This window comes from Bos taurus, chromosome 7 (genome assembly GCF_002263795.3).
Source record: "Bos taurus isolate L1 Dominette 01449 registration number 42190680 breed Hereford chromosome 7, ARS-UCD2.0, whole genome shotgun sequence".
Taxonomy (NCBI): domain Eukaryota; kingdom Metazoa; phylum Chordata; class Mammalia; order Artiodactyla; family Bovidae; genus Bos; species Bos taurus.
In genome coordinates, this window is record NC_037334.1 from 37956907 (window position 1) to 37978468 (window position 21562).

A 21562-nucleotide genomic window follows, 5' to 3' on the forward strand; every position below is an offset into this window, starting at 1 on the left:
TAGTGATGTTTTACCATACTTGTGTATCTGTTTGCCTTCAGCACTTGGTAGAGTATTTCCCCTGCAGTATTTGTAAGTATTCTATTGAGGGTAAAAATATCCACCATGTACTGTTGGTTTTTGCAAAGTAACTTTTTGTTTTTATCTTTCAGGATCTGACTGGCATAGAATCTATGGATCAATGTCGCCATACCTTGGAACAGCATAACTGGAACATAGAGGTATTATAGGATTCATTATGAGTGTACTTATTTCTTATTCCCTGCTCTGATAACAGATCTCAAAGACGTGTACGTTTCTTTTTTTCCTTTTCACAGCAAAAATCTTCTCTCAATAGTTTGTTTTTTGTTTTTGTTTTTTTAATTTACAGCTCTTTAGTCTTTAAATTACCTACTCCAGTGTTCTTGCCTGGAGAATCCCAGGGACGGAGGAGCCTGGTGGGCTGCCGTCTATGGGGTCGCACAGAGTGGGACACGACTGAAGTGACTTAGCAGCAGCAGCAGCAGCAGCAGCAGTCTTTAAATTTGTGTGAAAGGTGAAGATTATAATCAGAGTTTATAAAATCACAGAAAAGATTGTGACCAAATCCCTCAGTATAGTGTCCCTCCCTCTTTATATTTTCTTAATGACTCTTTGGGGAAAATACTGGTTTTTCTATATTTGATTTACAGCCAGATACCATAATGTGAACCTTTTTATTAAATATTTTAAAATTTATTCTTATGAATTTTCTATTTGGTTATGTTACCTGCAGCTCGTTATTTTTTTTTTCAGTATATGGATCTTTTGTGTTATTTGATGATGAATTGGCTGGTACTTCAGAATAGTCTCAATTAATAATGGTAATAGCAAACACCTGGTGGGCTGCCGTCTATGGGGTCGAACAGAGTCGGACACGACTGACTCGACTTAGCAGCAGCAGTAGCAGTAAACACCTTGTCCTCACTATAATGCCTCCAATGTTTTATTATCAAGTGTAATGCTAGTTATTATTTTGAGATAGAGCTACTAGAATGTAATAAGCTCCATGAGAGCAGAGTGGTTTTGGTTTTTTTGACTATTGTATTCCAGCATCTAAAATTGATCCTAGTATATCATAGGCTCTCAGATATCTGTTGACTGTTCTTCTTTTCTTGCTTTATTAGTGGATGTTGAGTTTAATCAAGTGCACTTTTGATGTCTGTTGAACTTAACTATTTAATTATGGTATATTATTTGAATAGAGTACTGGATTACAAGTGGTATTTAGTTATTCAGCGCTATTTTGGAGCAATTCTAGGCTCTGGCACTAGAGCAAACAAGACTTAAGTCCCTATTCTCATGGAGCTTCAGTTTGTAATAAATGCTGTGAATAAGATGAGTAAAGAAAATAGAATAAAGAGGATAAGGAAAGTCATTTTAATAGGGTGGTCAAGTAAGGCCTTTCTAGGGAGGTTATATTTGAGCTGACACCTGAATGATGAAAAGGAATGATGAATGTGGAATTTTAAGGGGAATACATTTTAGGCAGAAAGCATCATGCTGCTCTGTATGATACTTTGGTATTGTCTCCTTGTTAGACTTTTATGTCAAGCATATGCTGGCTTTTTAAAATGACTGACTTGATAAAATGGGTTGAGAAGCCTAGTTAGCATAGATTGAAAAGGAAGCAATTTAAAACTTGCTTCTGCCTTTTCTGTATTAACTTCTTCATTTTCCTCCCATTGGTCATAATCTATTTGTTGCCTACTTTTTTCTTGATAAGCTTTCTTGAGGATCCTTTTTTCTTAGAGATTTTCAGGATAGGTTTAGAGATTAGCATAGGCTGTCTCAAGCACTATGTCATTTTCTCTCTTCTATGTTTGTTCTATTATTCCCTCTTCTCATGGTTTTTATTATGCTTACTTTCCTTTTTTAAAAATGAGATTTGCTGGAGACTTATTTTACTTGTTTATAAAAAGCTCTTGTATTTATCAGTTCTTTTTACTGTTTATAAAACAAAATCTGATGTTAATGTATTTTACCATACTTTTGTAGGTTTGTGTTCTCCTTTTTTTTTTTAACCATTATGATTTTTGAAGCTTTGTTAATTTATTTGTACTCTTACATTTAAGCCTGTGAATTTTCTTCTGAAACTATTATTTTAAATGTTTTATTTTCTTCTTTGGTCCAGGAGTTATTGAGAAACACTTTTTTGTTTGTTTATATAGCTGTATAGATTTGTATATAATTTTCTTGTTACATAAATGGAATTATGCCATATTTACATTTTTTCACTTTCAGTAACTCCTAAAAATAATATATAAAAGTAACTTTCGTTCTAAGTTACACAAAAAGATGCTCAGTATCACTTAACTATTACAGAAATGCAAATCAGGGCTACAGTAAGGTGCCATCACATTCAAGTCAGAATGGCCATCATTCAAAATTCTACAAATAACAGATACTGGAGAGGGTGTGGGGAAGACAAATCCTCCTGCATTGTTGGTGGGAAAGTAGTTGGTGCAGTCACTGCAGAAAACAGTGTGACGGCTCCTCAGGACCCTGAACTCAGAATCGCCACACGGCACAGCAGGTCCACCGCCCGGGTGTCGTCCAGCGGAACTGTGAGTCAGAAAGACACAGCGCCCCCGCCAGGCGTATAGCACCATTCACAACAGAGGAGGCATGGAACCGGCCTAATGTCCACCAACAGAGGAACACAAAAAGAACATGTGATGTGTGTATCTATACAGTGGGATGCTGCTCAGCCATAAAAAAAGAAAAAAAGAAATAATGCCATTTGCAGCAACATGGATAGAGCCAGAGATTATATCATACTAAGTGAAATAAACCAACAGAATGATCTCTGTTCGTTTCCAAGGCAAACCATTCAGTATCACAGTAATCCAAGTCTGTGCCCCAATCACTAATGCTGAAGAAGCTGAAGTTGAACAGTTCTATGAAGACCTAAAAGACCTTCTAGAACTAACACCAAAAAAAAGATGTTCTTTTCATTATAGGAGACTGGAATGCAAAAGTAGGAAGTCAAGAGATACCTGGAGTAACAGGCAAATTTGGCCTTGGAGTATAAAATGAAAAAATGAAATGGCAAAGGCAAGCAGAGTTTTGCCAAGAGAATGCTGGTCATAGCAAACACACTCTTAAAACAACCCAAGAGAAGACTCTACACATGGACATCACCAGATGGTCAATACCAAAATCAGATTCATTATATTCTTTGCAGTCAAAAATGGAGAAGCTCTATACAGTCAGCAAAAACAAGATGGGAGCTGACTGTGGCTCGGATCATGAACTCCTTATTGCCAAATTCAGACTTAAATTGAAGAAAGTAAGAAGAACCACTAGACCATTCAGGTATGACCTAAAACAAATCCCTTCTGATTACACAGTGGAAATAACAAATAGATTCAAGGGATTAGATCTGATAGAGTGCCTGAAGAACTATGGACGGATGTTCGTGACATTGTACAGGAGGCAGTGATCAATACCATCCCTAAGAAAAAGAAATGCAAAAAGGCAAAATGGTTGTCTGAGGAGGCCTTATAAATAGTTGAGAAAAGAAGAGAACCTAAAGGCAAAAGAGAAAAAGAAAGATATACTCATTTGAATGCAGGGTTCCAAAGAATAGCAAGGAAGGATAAGAAAGCCTTCTCAGTGATCAATGCAAAGAAACAGAGGAAAATGACAGAATGGGAAGGACTTAAGAGATCTCTTCAAGAAAATCAGAGCTACCATGGGAACATTGCATGCAAAGATGGGCACAGTAAAGAACAGAAATGGTATGGACCTAACAGAAGCAGAAGATATTAAGAAGAGTTGGCAAGAATACACAGAACTATACAAAAAAGATCTTTATGACCCAGATAACCACAATGGTGTGATCACTCACCTAGAGCCAGACATCCTGGAATGAGAAGTCAGTGGGCCTTAGGAAGCATCACTGTGAACAAAGCTACTGGAGGTGATGGAATTCCAACTAAGCTGTTTCAAATCCTAAAAGATGATGCTGTTAAGGTGCTGCACTTAATATGCCAGCAAATTTGGAAAACTCAGCAGTGGCTACAGGACTGGAAAAGGTTAGTTTTCATTCCAGAGCCAAAGAATATTCAAACTACCACACAATTGCGCTCATCTCACACGCTAGCAAAGTAATGTTCAAAATTCTCCAAGCCAGGCTTCAATAGTACGTGAACCATGAACTTCCAGATGTTCAAGCTGGATTTAGAAAAGGCAGAGGAACGAGAGATCAAATTGTCAACATCCGATGGATCATGGAAAAAGCAAGAGAGTTGCAGAAAAACATCTACTTCTGCTTTATTGACTACATCAAAGCATTTCACTATGTGGATCACAACAAACAGTGGAAAATTCTTGAAGAGATGGGAATACCAGACCACCTGACCTGCCTCTTGAGAAACCTATATGCAGGTCAGGAAGCAACAGTTAGAACTGGACATGCAACAACGGACCAATTCCAAATAGGAAAAGGAGTACATCAAGGCTGTATATTACCACCCTGCTTATTTAACTTTTATGCAGAGTACATCATGAGAAACGCTAGGCTGGAAGAAGCACAAGCTGGAATCAAGATTGTGGGGAGAAAAATCAATAGCCTCAGATATGCAGATGACACCACCCTTATGGCAGAAAGTGAAGAAGAACTAAAAGAGAGTCTCTTGATGAAAGTGAAAGAGGAGAGTGAAAAAGTGGCTTAAAACTCAACATTCAGAAAACAAGGATCATGGCATCTATTCCCATCACTTTATGGCAAAAAAGATGGAGAAACAGCAGAAACAATGAGAGACTTTATTTTGGGGGGCTCCAAAATCACTGCAGATGGTGATTGCAGCCATGAGATTAAAAGACACTTGCTCCTTGAAAGAAAAACTATGACCAACATAGATAACATATTAAAAGTAGAGCAATTTGCCAACAAAGGTCCATCCAGTCAAAGCTATGGTTTTTCCAGTAGTCATGTATGAATGTGAGAGTTGGACTATAAAGAAAGCTGAGCGCCAAAGAATTGATGCTTTTGAACTGTGGTGTTGGAGAAGACTCTTGTCCCTGGGACTACAAGGAGATCAAACCAGTCAACCAAGACTCTGATGCTGGGAAAGATTGAGGGCAGGAGGAGAAGGGGATGACAGAGCATGAGATGGCTAGATGGCATGATCAACTCAATGGACATGAGTTTGAGCAAACTCCAGGAGATTGTGAAGGACAGGGAAGCTGGTGTGCTGCCGTCCTTGGGGTTGCAAAGAGTTGGTCATGACTGAGTACTGAAGAACAATAATATAGATGTGTATAACTGAATCACTGTTGTACAGCAGAAATTGATCAATTATACTTCAATTTTTAAAGATCAATTAATAGAAGAAAAAAAATTTAGCTTAAAAAGTTAAAACAAAGCCTAAGATTAAGTATGAAAAAATCTGGGTCTGATCACTTCCCTACCACTGTCTCACGGTCCTACATTCCCAACATAGTAGTATTAACGATTTCTTTTGCTTTTTTCCCAGATATTTTTGTTCCTCTCTAGAAATATTTGTGTGTTAAAAGTGAAAAGTGAAAGTGTTTGTTGCTCAGTTGTGTCTCTTTGTGACCCCGTAGATGAGCCAGCCTGGCTCCTCTGTCTGTGGAATTCTCCAGGCAAGAATACTGGAGTGGGTAGCCATTCCATTCTCCAAGGGATCTTCCTGACCCAGGGATCAAACCTGGGTCTCCTGTATTGCAGGCAGATTCTTTACTGTTTGAGCCATCAGGGAAGCCCCAGAATATATATGTTGTTCTCCAAAGAGCTTTTATTTATATAGGCTGTATCTGTTTGTTTATTACCATGTTGTTGCTCTGTTCAGTCACTCAGTTGTGTCTGACTCTTTTCCACCCTATGGACTGCAGCATGCCAGACTTCTCTGTCCTTGACGATCTCCTGGAGCTTGCTCAAACTGATGTCCATCGAGTTGGTGATGCCATCCAATCCTCTTATCCTCTCGTTCCTTCTCCTGCCTTCAGTCTTTCCCAGCATTGGGGTCTTTTCTAAGAGTCTTCTCTTTGCATCAGGTGGCCAAAGTTTTGGAGCTTCAGCATTAGTCCTTCCAATGAATATTCAGAGTTCACTTCCTTTAGGATTGACTAGTTTAATCTCCTTGCAGTCCAAGGGACTCGCAAGAGTCTTCTCCAAAACCACAGTTCAAAAGCATCAATTCTTTGGCACTCAGCCTTCTTTATGGTCAAACTATCACATCCATGCATGACTACTGAAAAAACCATAGCTTTGACTATACAGATAGTTGTCAGCAAAGAATGTCTCTGCTTTTTAATAAGTTGTCTAGGTTGGTCATAGCTTTTCTTCCAAGGAGCAAGTGTCTTTTAATTTCATGGCTGCAGTCACCATCTGAGTGATTTTGGAGCCCCTCAAAGTAAAGTCTGTCTCTGTTTCCATTGTTTCCCCATCTATTTGCCATGAAGTGATGGGAACAGATGCCATGATCCTCATTTTTTGAATGTTGAGTTTTAAGCCAACTTTTTCCCCTCTCCTCTTTCACCTTCATCAAGAGGCTCTTTGGTCCTCTTTGCTTTCTGCCGTAAGGGTGGTGTCATCTGCATATCTGAGGTTATTGGTATTTCTGCTGGCAATCTTAATTTCAGCTTGAGCTTCATCCAGCCTGGCATTTCACTTGGTGTATTCTGCATGTAAGTTAAATAAGCAGGGTGACAATATACAGCGTTGACATACCCCTTTCCCAATTTCCAACCAGTCCATTGTTCCATGTCTGCTTCTAAGTGTTGTTTCTTGACCTGCATACAGATTTTTCAGGAGGCAGATAAGCTGGTCTGGTATTCCCATCTCTTTAAAAATTTTCCACAGTTTGTTGTGATTCACAGTCCAAGGCTTTAGTGTAGTCAGTGAAGCAGAAGTAGATGTTTTTCTGAAACTATTGCTTTTTCTATGATCCAGAGGATGTTGGCAATTTGATCTCTGGTTCCTCGGCCTTTTCTAACTCCATCTTGAGCATCTGGAAATTCTTGGTCCACATACTGTCGAAGCCTGGCTTGGAAAATTTTGAGCACTACTTTGCTAGTGTGAGATGAGTGCAGTTGTGTGGTAGTTTGAACATTCTTTGGCATTGCCTTTCTTTGGGATTGAAATGAAAACTGACTTTTCCAGTCCTGTGGCCACTGCTGAGTTTTCTAAATTTGCTGGCATATTAAGTGTAGCACCTTAACAGCATCTTTTAGAATTTGAAATAGCTCAGCTGGAATTCCATCACCTCCACTAGCTTTGTGCTTAGTGATGCTTCATAAGGCCCACTTGACTTCACACTCCAGAATGTCTGGCTCTAGGTGAATGATCATACCACCGTGGTTGTCTGGGTCGTGAAGATCTTTTTTGTATAGTTCTTCCATGTATTCTTGCCAGCTCTTCTTAATATCTTCTGCTTCGGTTAGGTCCTTGCCATTTCTGTCCTTTATTGTGCTTGTGATTGCATGAAATGTTCCCTTGATATCTCTAGCTTTTTGAAGACTTCTCTAGTCTTTCCCACTCTTATGTTTTCTTCTATGTATTGATCACTTAGAAAGGCTTTCTTATTTCTCCTTGCTATTCTTTGGAACTCTGCATTCAGATTTTCACCTTTGCCTTTCACTTCTCTTCTTTCTCACATAATTTGTAAGGTGTCCTCAGATAACCAATTTTCCTTTTTGCATTTCTTTTTCTTGGGAATGTTTTGATCACTGCCTCCTGTACAGTGTTACAAACCTCTATCCATAGTTCTTCAGGGGCACTCTATCAGATCTAATACCTTGAATCCATCTGTCACTTCCACCATATAATCATAAGGGATTTGATTTAGGTCATATCGGAATGGCCTGCTGGTTTTCCCTACTTTCTACAATTTAAGTCTGAATTTGGCAATAAATTAACAGTTAACAATCTGAGCCACAGTCAGCTCCTGTTTTTTTGTTTTTTGGTTTTTTTTTGCTGACTGGAATGAGCTTCACCATCTTGGGCTTCAAAGAATATAATCAATCTGGTGATGTCCATCTGGTGATGTCCATGTGTAGAGTCATCTCTTGTGTTGTTGAAAGAGGCTGTTTGCTATGACCATAAAGTTTTGGCCCAACTCTGTTAGCCTTTTCCCTGCTTCATTTTGTACCCTAAGGCCAAATATACCTGTTACTCCAGGTATCTCTTGACTTCCTGCTTTTGCATTCCAGTCCCCTATGATAAAAAGGACATCCTTTTTTGGTGTTAGTTCTAGAAGGTCTTATAGGTCTCCATAGAACCGTTCAGCTTCTTCTGCATTAGTGGTTGTGGCATTGTCTTGGATTACTGTGATACTGAATGGTTTGCCTTGGAAACAGAGATCATTCTGTCATTTTTGAGACTGCACCCAAGTACTGCATTTCGGACTCCTGTTGACGTATGAGGACTACTCCATTTCTTCTAAGTGATTTTTGTCCACAGTTGTAGATACAATGGTCATCTGAATTAAATTTGCCCATTCCACTCCATTTTAGTTCACTGATTCCTAAAATATCCATGTTCACTCTTGCCATCTCCTGTTTGGCCACCTCAAATTTACCTTGATTCACAGACCTAACATTCCAGGTTCATATACAGTATTGTTCTTTATAGCATCAGACTGTACTTTCATCTCCAGATGCATCCACAACTGGCGTTGTTTCCACTTTGGGTCAGCCTTTGCATTCCTTCTGGAGGTATTTCTTTGCTTTTCTCCAGTAGCATATTGAGTGCCTACCGACCTGGGGAGTTCATCTTTCAGTGTCATATTTTTTTTCTTAGTTTAGTATTCATTTTTAAAATAATAAACTCATTGTATGTTAACATAAATGTTTGCAGATATTTTTGTCTGGCTTAGTAAAAAACAGCTGAATTTTCATATTCACTTCTGGTTTTAGTCTTTTGTGATATATAGTTTTAGTTGAAGTATGTGACGAACATCTGGCTTCAGCCAGGTATGTAATTTTTAAGGGGCAGTATAATTTAGTGACATTAATTTCAGGACATTTACATTGTTGTACAACAATTACCACTATCCATCTTTAAAACTTTTTCATCTTCCCAAACAAACTCTCTACCCACTAAATCAGTTACTTCCCATCTGTCTCCGCCAAGCCTCTGGTAACCACAACTCTACTTTCTGCCACTATAAAATTAGACTGTTCTAGATACGTCATATAAGTGGACTCAAACAATGTTTGTCCTTTGGTATCTGACTTATTTCACTTGGTTATCCATGTCACAATATGTATCAGGTTTTTTATTGTCAAATAATATTCTTTGTATGAATATGCCACAATATCTTTATCCATTCATCAGTTCATAGATATTTGGATTGTTTCCACTTTCAGTTTTTATTATTAATGTTACAGTGGATATTAGTGTACAAGTTTTTGTGTGGGACATATGTTTTCATTTCTCTTGGGTATATATCTAGGAGTAGAATTGCTGAATCATGTGATAACTCTAGGACTTTCCAGGTAGCTCAGTGATTTAAAAAATCTGCCTGCCAATGCAGGAGACAGAGCAGACTCAGGTTTAATCCCTGGGTCAGGAAGATCCCCTGGAGGAGGAAATGGCCACCCAACTCCAGTATTCTTGCCTGGAAAATCCCATGAACAGAGGAGCCTGCTGGGCTACAGTCTGTGGGGTCTCAGAGTACCTTTCAAAGAACTGCCAGACTGCTTCCAGAGAGGTTACACTATTTTATACCCCCAAAAATAGTGCCTGATGGTTCCAGTTTTTCTACATCCTCACGTGCACGGGTGCTCAGTCACTTAGTTGTGTCCTCTTTGGTGACCCCGTGGACTGTAGCCCGCTAGGCTCCTCTGTCCATGGGATTTTCTTGGCAAGAATACTGCAGTGGGTTGCTGTTTCCTCCTCCAGGGGATCTTCCGAACCCAAGGATCCAAGCTATGTCTCCTGTATTGGCAGGCAGAGTCTTTACCACTGAGTCATCTAGGAAGTCCATACCGTCACCTACAATTTGTAAAAATCTGTCTCTTATTATGGTCATTCTAATGGATGTTAAGTAGTATCTCGTGATTTTCATGTGCATATTTCTGATGATTAATGAGGTATATTTTTTTATATGCTTTTTGGTCATTTGTTTATCTCCTTTGGGGAAATACCTATTCAAGTACTTTGCCCATTTTTAAATTGAGTTGTTTGTCTTTTAAGTGATAAGTTGTAAGAGTTCTTTATATACTGTAGATACTAGACCCTTATCAGATACATGATTTGTAAATGTTTTCTCCCATTCTGTGGGGTTGTCTTTTTACTCTATGATAGTGTCCTTTGGTGCATGAAAGTTTTTAAGTTGTGATGAAGTCCAGTTTATCTGTTTTTTTCTTTTGTTGCCTGTCCTTTTAATATCTTATCTGAGAAACCATTGCCTAATCCAAAATCACAAAGATTTTTTTTTCCAGCTATGTTTTCTTCTAAGGGTTTAATCGTTTCAGCTCTTACATTTAGGTCTTGAGTTAGTTTTTGTATATAGGGTGATTTTAGTAGGTCAGCTTCATTATATTGCATATGGTATCAGTTGTCTCAGCCTTATTTGTTGAAAGACTGTTCTTTCCCATTGAATTGTGTCTCAACACTTGAAAATGTAAAACCTAGAGGCAAAGTTTAAAGCCAGCTATGAAGGTTAGAGAGTATACAGTCCTCTAAAAGACCATCCTTACTTCTGTTAGCAACTGCAAGTTCAAGGTGTTCCTAAAACCACATGCAGGTGTAATAATTCACTAAAAGAGCTTACTGAAAGCTATTACAACTCATGGTTGCAGTTTATTATAGGGAAAGGATACAGATGTAAATCAGCTAAAGAAAGAAGCTGTTTGTGCAAAGTCTTGAGTTCCAAATACTTGTTACCCTCCTGGCCCAGATGTTTAACAATAGGCACCAAGTGTTAACCCACCAGGAAGGCTCACCACAGCTTCAATGTCCACAGTTTTTCACTGAGGCTTTATTACATAGGCATGATTGATTTGACTGGTTGCCTATGTAATTGAACTCAGTCTCTAGGTTGACTGATACTGCATTACTCAAAGTCCCCAGCCTAAATTACATGGTTGGTCTTTCTAGGGTGCTCAGCCCCACCATAAAATCCCATAGCAAAGATATTCTTACCAGGTGTGACATAGATTACCTGCAGAAGCTGAAGGTAGAGATCAGATTTCCCTTTGGGTAAAGCCAAATTTTTTAACTACACTGGGACAAATAGCCAGTTTCAGGGGCAGAGTTAGGAAAGGAATGAAACTTTTTTTTTTTTTTTTTTTTACTGAATATCATCTTTGTGCCAGGAATTATATTAGAATTGTGTATGGTCATCTCATTAACTTTTCAGATTAACCCTGAAAAGTATTGTTTATTTATTTTGCATGTGAGAAAACTGAGGCACATAAGCCAAGCAACTTCTCTCATTGCTGGAGCTAGGATTCAGACCTAACTTTCTCTGCTCCAAAGCCACGCTTTCCCTCAATACCAGCCCATCAAGATGGCTCCATTGCACAGTTCTGGGGGCACCGTCTACAGTTGTGTTCTCTGTGGGTGGTTTTCCTTATGCTTGTACAGTGAAACACCTTGTATCCCAGCCACCCTAAATAGCATATACCACCTGGATAAAAGCAGTGAGCTTCCAGACAAGTTCCTTGGGACTCTTCTGTGTATGAATTCTGGAGCCATCACCACACATTGCCTCCCACCTTAGCAAGTTAAAAAGGTTCATGAGTGTGTACTCCCTGGTGACCTATTTTGATACACCAGTAATAGTTGTCTCTTCTAGGTTGATATGAGCATCATTGAAGCTACTGTTTTTTTCTTCTCAGGCTGCTGTACAGGACAGATTGAACGAGCAAGAGGGTGTACCAAGTGTTTTCAACCCACCACCATCTCGACCCTTGCAAGTTAATACAGCTGACCACAGGATCTACAGCTATGTTGTCTCAAGACCACAACCAAGGGCAAGTTATTTCATAGCTGGAATCCCTCCCTTTTTTATTTTAAAAGTTCTTTTACTTGGTTATGTTGATCTCTGTATGATAGGAGCAAAAGGAATATTGAGAATATAAACCTGTTAGCTTGACCTAGCTCCTTGGTAGATTTATTGGGTGTATCATTTTTTTCTTGATTCCTTACTGAACCAAAGAAAGTAACTATCCTTTTTTTCCCTGTTTCTATGCCAGTTACTTGAAGAGTTTTCTGTGCCTTGTTTTGTGTTTATGACACTTTATCTACATGTATTTACGTGTCTAAAAATGTTTGTGTTTAGTAGATCCTGCACTTTTAAATTAATGTTTACTGAATTCTTTGCTGTTTCATTTTGCTTAATTTTAAGGTACTTCTAGGAAAATACTTGGAAGTTCTGTGGGAGCCTTGGCCATATTTTTGAAATTAATCTCAGGGCTAGTAGTAGCAAGGAGGTGATTCAGTTATATTCAGTTGGCATTTAAGAGTGTTTCAGGTACTTGATATTTTGCTGTTGGGAATCTAGAGATGAATAAAGAGGCATTCTTCCCTTTTCAGATTATTCGCAGTCAGATTAGGGAAGTCAGGTGTGTATACTCACAGTGAACTCCAGAGAACTTTTAGAGTTTCTCTTTCTTATTCTTAAGAGTTAACACTCACTTCTTACACTTGAGTTTAAAATGTATTCCATCATTCCTTTTGCAGAGTACTTGGTAAGATTTAAAAAACAGAGTTTCTAAGTAGCTGTTTTAAAGTATTTAACAGTAGAAGAGCACAGAATCTTAGAGGATTATATGATTCAAGGAGTAGTTCAAAAGAATTTCTGGCAGTCCAGTGCTTAGGATTCTGCACTTGACTGCTGAGGATCCAGGTTCAATCCCTGGTCAGGGAACTAAGATCTCACAAGCTGTGCAGTGCAGTGAGAGGGGAAAAAAAAAAAAAAGAGTCCTTCTATATGTGCCCAGTGTTACTGCAGTTTGTTTTGGGCTTGACTGTGTTTGAGACCCTAATGTCCACTAATGGAGTTCCAGAGCTCTAGAGTTCCCTGGCCATGGACACAAAGAGGATATCACATTAACATAATATAACATATAATAAATGCTTTGTAAGCTATAGAGCCCTATGTATTCATTAGTTAATAATAAGAGCAGCAATAATCAATATTGTTAAAATAATTAACACTACTATTGAAATTAGCAGCTATTTGGAGATTTGTAATTGTGATTAGTATAATTATTCATCACTTACATACAGAGGTCCAAGGTAGTAATATTGGTTATCTTTCTTGTTATTTCTATATACTACATTTTAATGTGTTAACTCTAAAAATGAAAGAATGAATATTTATGATTTGGGGAGGAAAACTTGGAATTGAATTTGACAACTAATATAGGTAGCTGCACAAAAAGTGTTCAAGCAGATTTAATACAAAAATTATGATATTATTAGATGAAATGAGGTCCTAAGTAGTTGGTTTTTTAAGAAAGATGAAGTGGTCCAGGAAAAGAGAACCATATGTGACAGAAGGAGAAATCACATAAAGGACAAAAAAGAATGAAAATCTTATCTAGCAGTTAAGGTATTAGGGATTGGGAGAATGATATCTAACTTTGTTTTTGGAATTTCAGGGGCTGCTTGGATGGGGTTATTACTTGATAATGCTTCCATTCCGGTTTACCTATTACACAATACTTGATATATTTAGGTACGTACCTTTGTATCCATGTGTTTAGTAGCAACAGGGTAGACTTTGGAGCAGAAACAGATCAGACTAAGGTTTATGCTCTGATCAATTTCAACTTGCCAGTTTATCATCATTATTGAATACCTTTCCTAAAGTATTGCATATAGCATGAAAATATTTTCAGTTTTTCGAACGTAACAACAGATGTTATTTTCACAAATGAGTCTTCCTATATTTATTGTATCCTCCCTATCCCACCATGTTTTCCGCCTACATTCCTCAGTTAGTCTTCACACCCTTTCTGTTCCAACCTTTGTTACCTTTACTAGCTTCATACTCCTTATTAACTTTCACCCTAAACCATCTTACAACTCATAATTCCAACAGATTGACTTGCTCTGAAATGACCCATTTTTCCCCAGATTCCTCCTATAACAGTTTCACTATTCTAGACACCCCTTCTGTACATTTCCCTCTGTCTTGGTAATCCATAGGTTGCTGGCACTATAACCCTTCCACACGTGTGTACACCCTTGCTTCACACCGTCACTTTTCTTCTCACTTCCTTCTTTCACCGTTTGGAGAGCTCAGCACAAGAAGCTGCAGAAAGATTGGAAAATGTCAGGGGACCCAAGGTGCACATCAGACTTGAGTGTCTGATCTGGAACTCAGTAATAGATGAATCCACACCTAATCTTTATGGAGAACTAGAATGTTTATGGGCATCCAGGCCAACAAATGTAGCCTTGTATGCGTACAGCGCAACCTGTACCTGACTCTGAATACAGGCTAATCTTTGCCTTACTCTAGGCAACAGAGCCTGAAGGTATGGACCGACCAGCTTCAGAGGTGCATGTAAAAATCTTTAAAATCATAATGAAGATGGAGTTGATATCTCTGTTGTTTTGTTTTTTTTAAGCTAATTGTCCTAAATTGTGTTGGCCATTGGACTATATTGTGATGAGAAAGAACAACAACAAAAAATAATTAAAACCTTTATCCATTCATTCATAAAATTTGAAAACTTAGAGTAATAAGATAATCCTAAAATACTTGATTTCAGAGAAAATTATCAAAACATTAATCTTAAGGATTTCTAATCACTCCTCCACATACACAGCTTCTTTCTTTTATTTTTAATTTGCTCTGGAATGTTTGTGTCAATGAGTTAGATTTGATTATTCAGGAGAAATTCCAAGTGACATTGTGTATATATGGGGAATTTGTTAAGGGGATGAAGAACTGACTTAGTATTTGGTAAGGAGAGTATCATAGTGTAGTTAGCTTTTCTATGCTGAAATTTCTTCAAGTATATGAATATTGTTCACTTCCTTGGGGAAAAATATGCATGGCATGTGTTACTAATTTTAATGCAACTGTATCATCCAAGCAACTTGTTTAACGTTATGTAGCACCTTGACTTATCAAGCCCCTGCTCCTTTGCCTTTTATGGAAACCCAAAGGATAAATAAATGGTACTATACAAATGTGATAAGATGGCCTCTTCAGAAACAGATGTACCATCTTTAAACTTAAGTAACTGCCAAGTTTTCAACTCTGGCCAAGTGTTGTCTAGATCAATTTTATAACTTCTCTGTGGATGCTGTCAACCATAAATCACTGAGCAAAATTTACTTGCCCCATTGACAAGCAAGTAAATCATGAGTGCAAGTTTGGATTTGAAGTTCTTGTCCATAATCTGAATAGTTTGGGGATGTGGATTCATAATTCAAAATTCCAAGAGAACAGAAAGGAAAGGGAGAGGCAAGTAGAACAATCAGAAAGAGACAGCTCTGTTCTAGAACAGCACTGTCTAATAGAACTTTCTGTGATGATGGAAATGTTGTGTATCTTCGCTGTCTAGTGTGGAAGCCATTAGCCACATGTGGCTATTGAGCACTTGAAATATGGCTGTTGTGAGTGATGAACTAAATTTTTTTATTGTATTGAATTAATTTTCTTGGTAATTTTGATAGCCGTAGGTGGCTCTTGGCTGTTTTAGACAGTGCCATTACAAGAGTCTGAGGGCACAGCCTGACTCATGACCTTTGTGGATATTGGGTCTTCCTTTCCCAGTTCTTTTAGTCCTAAATTTTTCTGCAAAAAGCATTTAATATTTGTTTACGCCAGTGTTGAAATTTATAATCCTAGTAGTTTGCATTCTTCTTAAACAGGCTGTGGCACAACGTGCTGCTTTGTGGCTTTTGAGCCAGACTGTCTTCTCAGGTTTGATGGTCCACTCAGAGGTGTTTCACCTCCCCTTGCTGCCATGCCTGTGGCTCTGTATAGGAATCTTTACAAACTGGCCTATTCCGTATGCACTACAGTAAGCCGATTCATGTGATATTTATTCCTTCCTCCCCAGGTTTGCTCTTCGTTTTATACGGCCTGACCCTCGCAACCGGGTCACTGATCCCGTTGGGGACATTGTTTCATTTATGCACTCTTTTGAAGAGAAATATGGGAGGGCACACCCTGTCTTCTACCTGGGAACATACAGCCAGGTCAGTGCCACAAACCATATAGATGCCAATTTATTGATATGGTTCTATCCTCAAAGCATAGGCCAGCACTGATCATGTCATTCTTTTATTCAAAAACTTTAAATGACTTTTTATGGCTTATACATACACACACACACACACACACACAAGCCCTTTAGCTGGGCCCTCTTTGATCTAATCCCAACCTCATTTTGAGGTCTTTCCTGCATAACTTGTTTTCCTGTACCTTAGGTTCCAGCTAAACAATCCCCTTAACACACTTTGTAACGTCCCACCTCTGTGCCTTTGCTTTTACTTTACTGTTTCCTCTATCTGGAATGCCTTCCTCACATTTTTGTTAACTGGAATCTTGCCCATCCTTTACCAGCTCGTGTCTTGCCCCTCTTGTACCTTTCCTGATTGCTGCACTCTACCCTGCCTACTTATAGACTAAAATAGTCTTTTGTATTTTCATAGTGTTTTTTTTTAAATGTTATAGCAATTTCACAGTCTTCCTTATTTTATAGTTGTTTGTGTTCATGTCTTATCTCCTATACAGACCATAAGCTCCTTGTAGGCAAAGCCTAAGTCTTCTTGGATCCCTCACAGAACTGAATAAGGGCATAGACCATAGACTCAAGGCAGCACATCTCATTTAACCCAAGCAACACACACCTTTGACTGTTGTTATCTCTCAGGGGCGAAGATAAGTAGGAGTTCTTTGGGTATTGGGCACACCCCACTTCACCAGAAAACAAGGTAGAAGCACACGGTGGGCATGTGCCTAAGGACGGTTCTGTTCTGCAGCCTCCAGGATTCCTGAATCTATCTGGAAAAGGAGAAAAATGCTGACTCTGGCTTCCTGTCTGATTCTCCCACATCTGTTTTTTCTCACTGGCTGCTCCCACCCCATTCAGTAAGCCTTAAGCACCTACTATATGCCACACGTTGTGCTCAATGCTAGAGATACAGTCGTGAATGAGATGGGTCCTCTCATATACCCTCTTCGCTGTGATCCTGAGGGTAGACCACTATTGGTCATTCAGGAAACCTTAACTGAATTGTAATATGTCTAGGAGTCTACAAATGGAAAAGCACACACAGGAATGTGGGATACTTGCCTTGTTTTTGAAGATCTTTTAAAACTCATGCTCTTTAAAATGCCCTTAGGTCTCTCATTTTCTCATCCCTGTTTGGCATGTGGCCAGGGATCTGGCTTATCTTCACAGTATTTATTATGCTGTAGCTATCAAGTGGCAAAATTCTCGTCTCCTTTTTCAGGTCAGATTCTCCTGTTTTTATCATTCTTTAGACTGGGAACAGCTGACTTTTCTGTGATTACATGGGGCTTTTTTCTGTCAGCCTGCTTATTCTTTATTCTCACTTGCCTAATACAATTTAAATCCTAACAACACTAAAAACTTTTTCATTGGAGCGTATTAGCATATGGACTTTCTATTGGGAGAGGAATGCCGGGGGTGTGAAGATAGAAAAGCCCAGGAGTTTTCTGGTTTTCTTGCTTCCCTTCTTTCCTTATTTCTTCTTTTGTTCCTAAATACATAGCTGTATCCATTAGGACCCTTATCCTAATTAAAAGCTTGAGGCACAGTCATCATCATAATTAGTGATCTTCTGTTTCTCACAGGCACTTAATGATGCCAAACGGGAGCTTCGCTTTCTTTTGGTTTATCTTCATGGAGACGATCACCAGGACTCGGATGAATTCTGTCGGTAAGTGGATTGTTTTTTTTCTCCCTCTTTTCTGATCTTATCTGCTGATAGTTGTGGTAAGCAAGTTCCTCTTACGTCATTTTCATCCCTCTCCCCAGCAACACACTCTGTGCACCTGAAGTTATTTCACTAATAAACACTAGGATGCTCTTCTGGGCATGCTCCACAAACAAACCTGAGGGATACAGAGGTAAGTTGTTTTTTTTTTCCCTCATTGAAATTGTTAGAATATCTTTCAAATAATCTGGATGGACACGCCATTTATCGCATGACTATTCTTTGGCCAACCAAACCTCTCAGCAGTCATAAGAGATGGGGTTGTATTACCTCCACTGTATAGTTTAGGTGTTGAAGCTGCTGGCCCACAATCATACAGTTAGCAAGTTTTGGAGCACGCTCAGGTCTGTCAGACTCTAGCCCACTTATTACAGTTAACCATTGCCAGAACCTGTTTTGTTTTTTAAAATACCCAGTCCTGGCCAGCAACTTGTCTTTAATCTTAGTGGGCTTTTTACCAGAGTCTATTCTTGTCATTAGCAATTTTACCAGAGCTTCTTACACAGTGAGATAGTTGTTCTAGTATGTTGAGTGCCCATAGGGATTCAGAAAGCTCAGATCTTTACTGACTGTAACAAACTCTTAACTGGAGGTAAATATCTTTAGAAGTCAGTGTAAGATGTACCAGCTTCCCTGGTAGCTCAATCGTAAAGAATATGCCTGAAGTGCAGGAGACCCAGATTTGATCCCCGAGTCGGGAAGATCCCCTGGATAAGGAAATGGCAACCCACTCCAGTATTCTTGCCTGGAGAATCCCATGGACAGAGGAGCTTGGCAGGCTACAGTTCACGAGGTCACAAGAGTTGGACACAACTTAGCAACTAAACCACCATAAGATATAAGGGCATCTAGTGAAGGAAAACATAGTTTACTTTGCAGCTACTTCTGTTCAGCAACTTTTGAGTATGTATTGGCATACAGGTTCTGTGCTAAATCCTGAGAACCAAAGATGCAGTAGGTGGTTTGTCTGCATCCTGGAATCCGAATTGTTGTTCCTAATTGGTTTTTAAACAGCTGATAAGTCCTTGCATATTTGACATTCTAATATGGCTTTGGAGATGACCAGTGATAGAAGGAGACTAAGGGTATTTTTTATAGAAGCTTAAAATCTCTTCTTTTCAAATCATAAGGTAAAACTGTTATGGTAAAATCTTGGTTATTTGGAGGACCAACTTTCTAAGCTTGTTCAGAATAGAAAAGCTAGCCCTTTTTTTATTGGGTAGCATGTATGGGACATAGGAAAAGGGGATAAGGAAGGAATTGGATAAAAGGAACAAAAGATAAGGAAGATGATGGTTTAGATCATCACCAGTAACAGAAAACTGGAGAGTTGCAGCCTTGGCCTCTTTAGGCTTGACCCCAACCAGCACAAAGTAAGATTATTATAATAAGCAGTAGCCAGAGTCCTTGTGGAGAAGGCAGTGGCACCCCACTCCAATACTCTTGCCTGGAAAATCCCATGGACAGAGGAGTCTGGTAGGCTGCAGTCCATGAGGTTGCTAAGACTAGGACACGACTGAGCGACTTCACTTTGACTTTTCACTTTCATGCATTGGAGAAGGAAATGGCAACCCAGTCCAGTGTTCTTGCCTGGAGAATCCCAGGGACGGGGGAGCCTGGTGAGCTGCCGTCTGTGGGGTCGCACAGAGTTGGACACGACTGAAGAGACTCAGCAGCAGCAGCAGAGTCCTTGTATATCCTTTTTGCTCTGTCAAATAGACATCGTCCTTGAACTCTGCAGCCTGCTCTAGCATCATCATGACAACCACACCCCACCAGAAAAGCCTGTCCTACTCTAATCAGACTAATTGGACATAGGAACACGAATATATAACAACAACAACAACAAAAAGATTGAGAAACTAGAAGAGGAAAAAAGGTAGGCAGGGAATAAATGACACCTCCATTGTTTCCCAATTGAGACTAAAGCAGTTATCTCTTGCTTGTTGTGTGAACTCTAAGAATTAATCTGTTTCATCCCTAAGTCCTGCCCTTGATTTTTTGGATCTTCTTTCTGTCAGTCTCTCAGGCTTTAAGAGAAAACACCTATCCATTCCTGGCCATGATTATGTTGAAGGATCGGAGGATGACTGTGGTAGGACGTCTAGAAGGCCTCATTCAGCCTGATGACCTCATTAACCAGCTGACATTTATCATGGATGCAAATCAGACTTACCTGGTGTCTGAACGCCTAGAGAGGTACAGGGGAGTTCCTCTCTGGAACTGAGAGACCAGCTGCAGACGTGGGTGCCTTACCTGGGGCTTCACAAATCCTGACTTCTTCTCTGTGTTAGGCAACTTCAAAAGCCTTCTCCATTTAATGTTAAAATATTCATATATTGATACTTTGACCTAAATAACTCCATCAGATCATTTGTTCTTGGAGATGTCATTCAAAATAAAGATAAGACTGTGCTCAAGATCACAGATCATGTCATTTAAAATAGCTGAGCATGATATAAAGAACTTAAATATAAAAACTGAGGAATGGTTATAACTCCCCACGCCCTGCCATCATATAATATACAGAAATTAATGTAGAAAATTCAGGAAACACAGAAAAGCACAAAGAAAAAATTTTAAATAATTCATAATCCTACCACCACTTTAACATTCTGGGATATTTTCTTTTAATTTTACAGACACAGACACACAACACTCTACATACATACCCAATTTTTCAGAGAGAAAAAGAAATATCCTAAAATGTCAGTGTTTCCTTTTTGATTAATAGAATTCTGAATTTCTGTATTTTTCAAATCTGCTAAAATATGTGTGTGGTTTTTTGGTTTTATAAAAGCAATATATATAAAAATGCAGTTACCCAAGAAGGTATTTACCTATAAAATATGATATTGATGAACATTTGATGGTAATAATACTGAGTTACTTCTGTTAGGATTGGGGGGAAAGGGTAGTTTTACATGAAAAATTGAAAAGAGATGGAAAAACTCGCCATTTCTTTTTCTGCCAAATTAAGACAAGAGACAGTGCATTTAGATTCTGCATGCTTTCTTTGTACTCTCTCATGATAGTGTGAAATAGTCTTCTGCCCAGATTGTCAACCTTTTTAACCCCCTAAAAATTTTTCAGTATAAGGAAACACAGGGCTTTGTGAGATTTATCTTTTCCTTTTGTGCTTTTGATCTGTCCACAGGGAAGAACGAAACCAGACCCAGGTGCTGAGACAGCAGCAGGATGAGGCCTACCTGGCCTCTCTCAGAGCTGACCAGGAGAAAGAGAGAAAGAAGCGAGAGGAGCGCGAACGGAAGAGGCGGAAGGAGGAGGAGGTGCAGCAGCAGAAGCTGGCAGAGGAGAGGCGGCGGCGGGTGAGGAGCCTGTCTGCTTCTGGTGACTCCCAGACTCACTCTCTTCTTAAGTGTGAAAGGAAAACACTAGTTGATAGGATTGTGAATGATTTAAATTCTCCATGCCGTTTTAGTGTTTACTACATTTTTCACAAAAAGTATTTTTTTTTAAGTTTATTAAAACAAATATAAGAGTAAGTATAAAGGTTATGTAAAACAGCTCTGTTCCATGAAAAGGAAGCATAAACAGATAGTAAACAGTTCAATATGCTAATTCACAGCAATAGTGTTTAAACATTCAAGTACCAGTGTTAGGTCATCTGAC

At 38.9% G+C, this 21562-nt stretch overlaps 1 protein-coding gene across 4 annotated transcripts in view; it reads left to right on the forward strand.

Annotated features, from left to right (window-relative positions):
- The window catches only part of FAF2 (Fas associated factor family member 2), a 71330-nt gene that overhangs the window by 40184 nt on the left and 9584 nt on the right, over nucleotides 1-21562 (forward strand). For 3 of the 4 annotated variants that reach the window (XM_005209156.5, XM_005209155.5, NM_001077020.1), the window contains 8 exons: nucleotides 153-221; nucleotides 11836-11970; nucleotides 13603-13679; nucleotides 16024-16162; nucleotides 17787-17872; nucleotides 17971-18062; nucleotides 19951-20128; nucleotides 21087-21258. In XM_005209156.5, coding sequence (XP_005209213.1) covers nucleotides 174-221; nucleotides 11836-11970; nucleotides 13603-13679; nucleotides 16024-16162; nucleotides 17787-17872; nucleotides 17971-18062; nucleotides 19951-20128; nucleotides 21087-21258 — 927 coding nt within the window. In that variant the 5' untranslated portion in view covers nucleotides 153-173. The remainder of the gene's footprint in view (nucleotides 1-152; nucleotides 222-11835; nucleotides 11971-13602; nucleotides 13680-16023; nucleotides 16163-17786; nucleotides 17873-17970; nucleotides 18063-19950; nucleotides 20129-21086; nucleotides 21259-21562) is intronic. The other variant, XM_059888439.1, reaches the window with a different exon arrangement.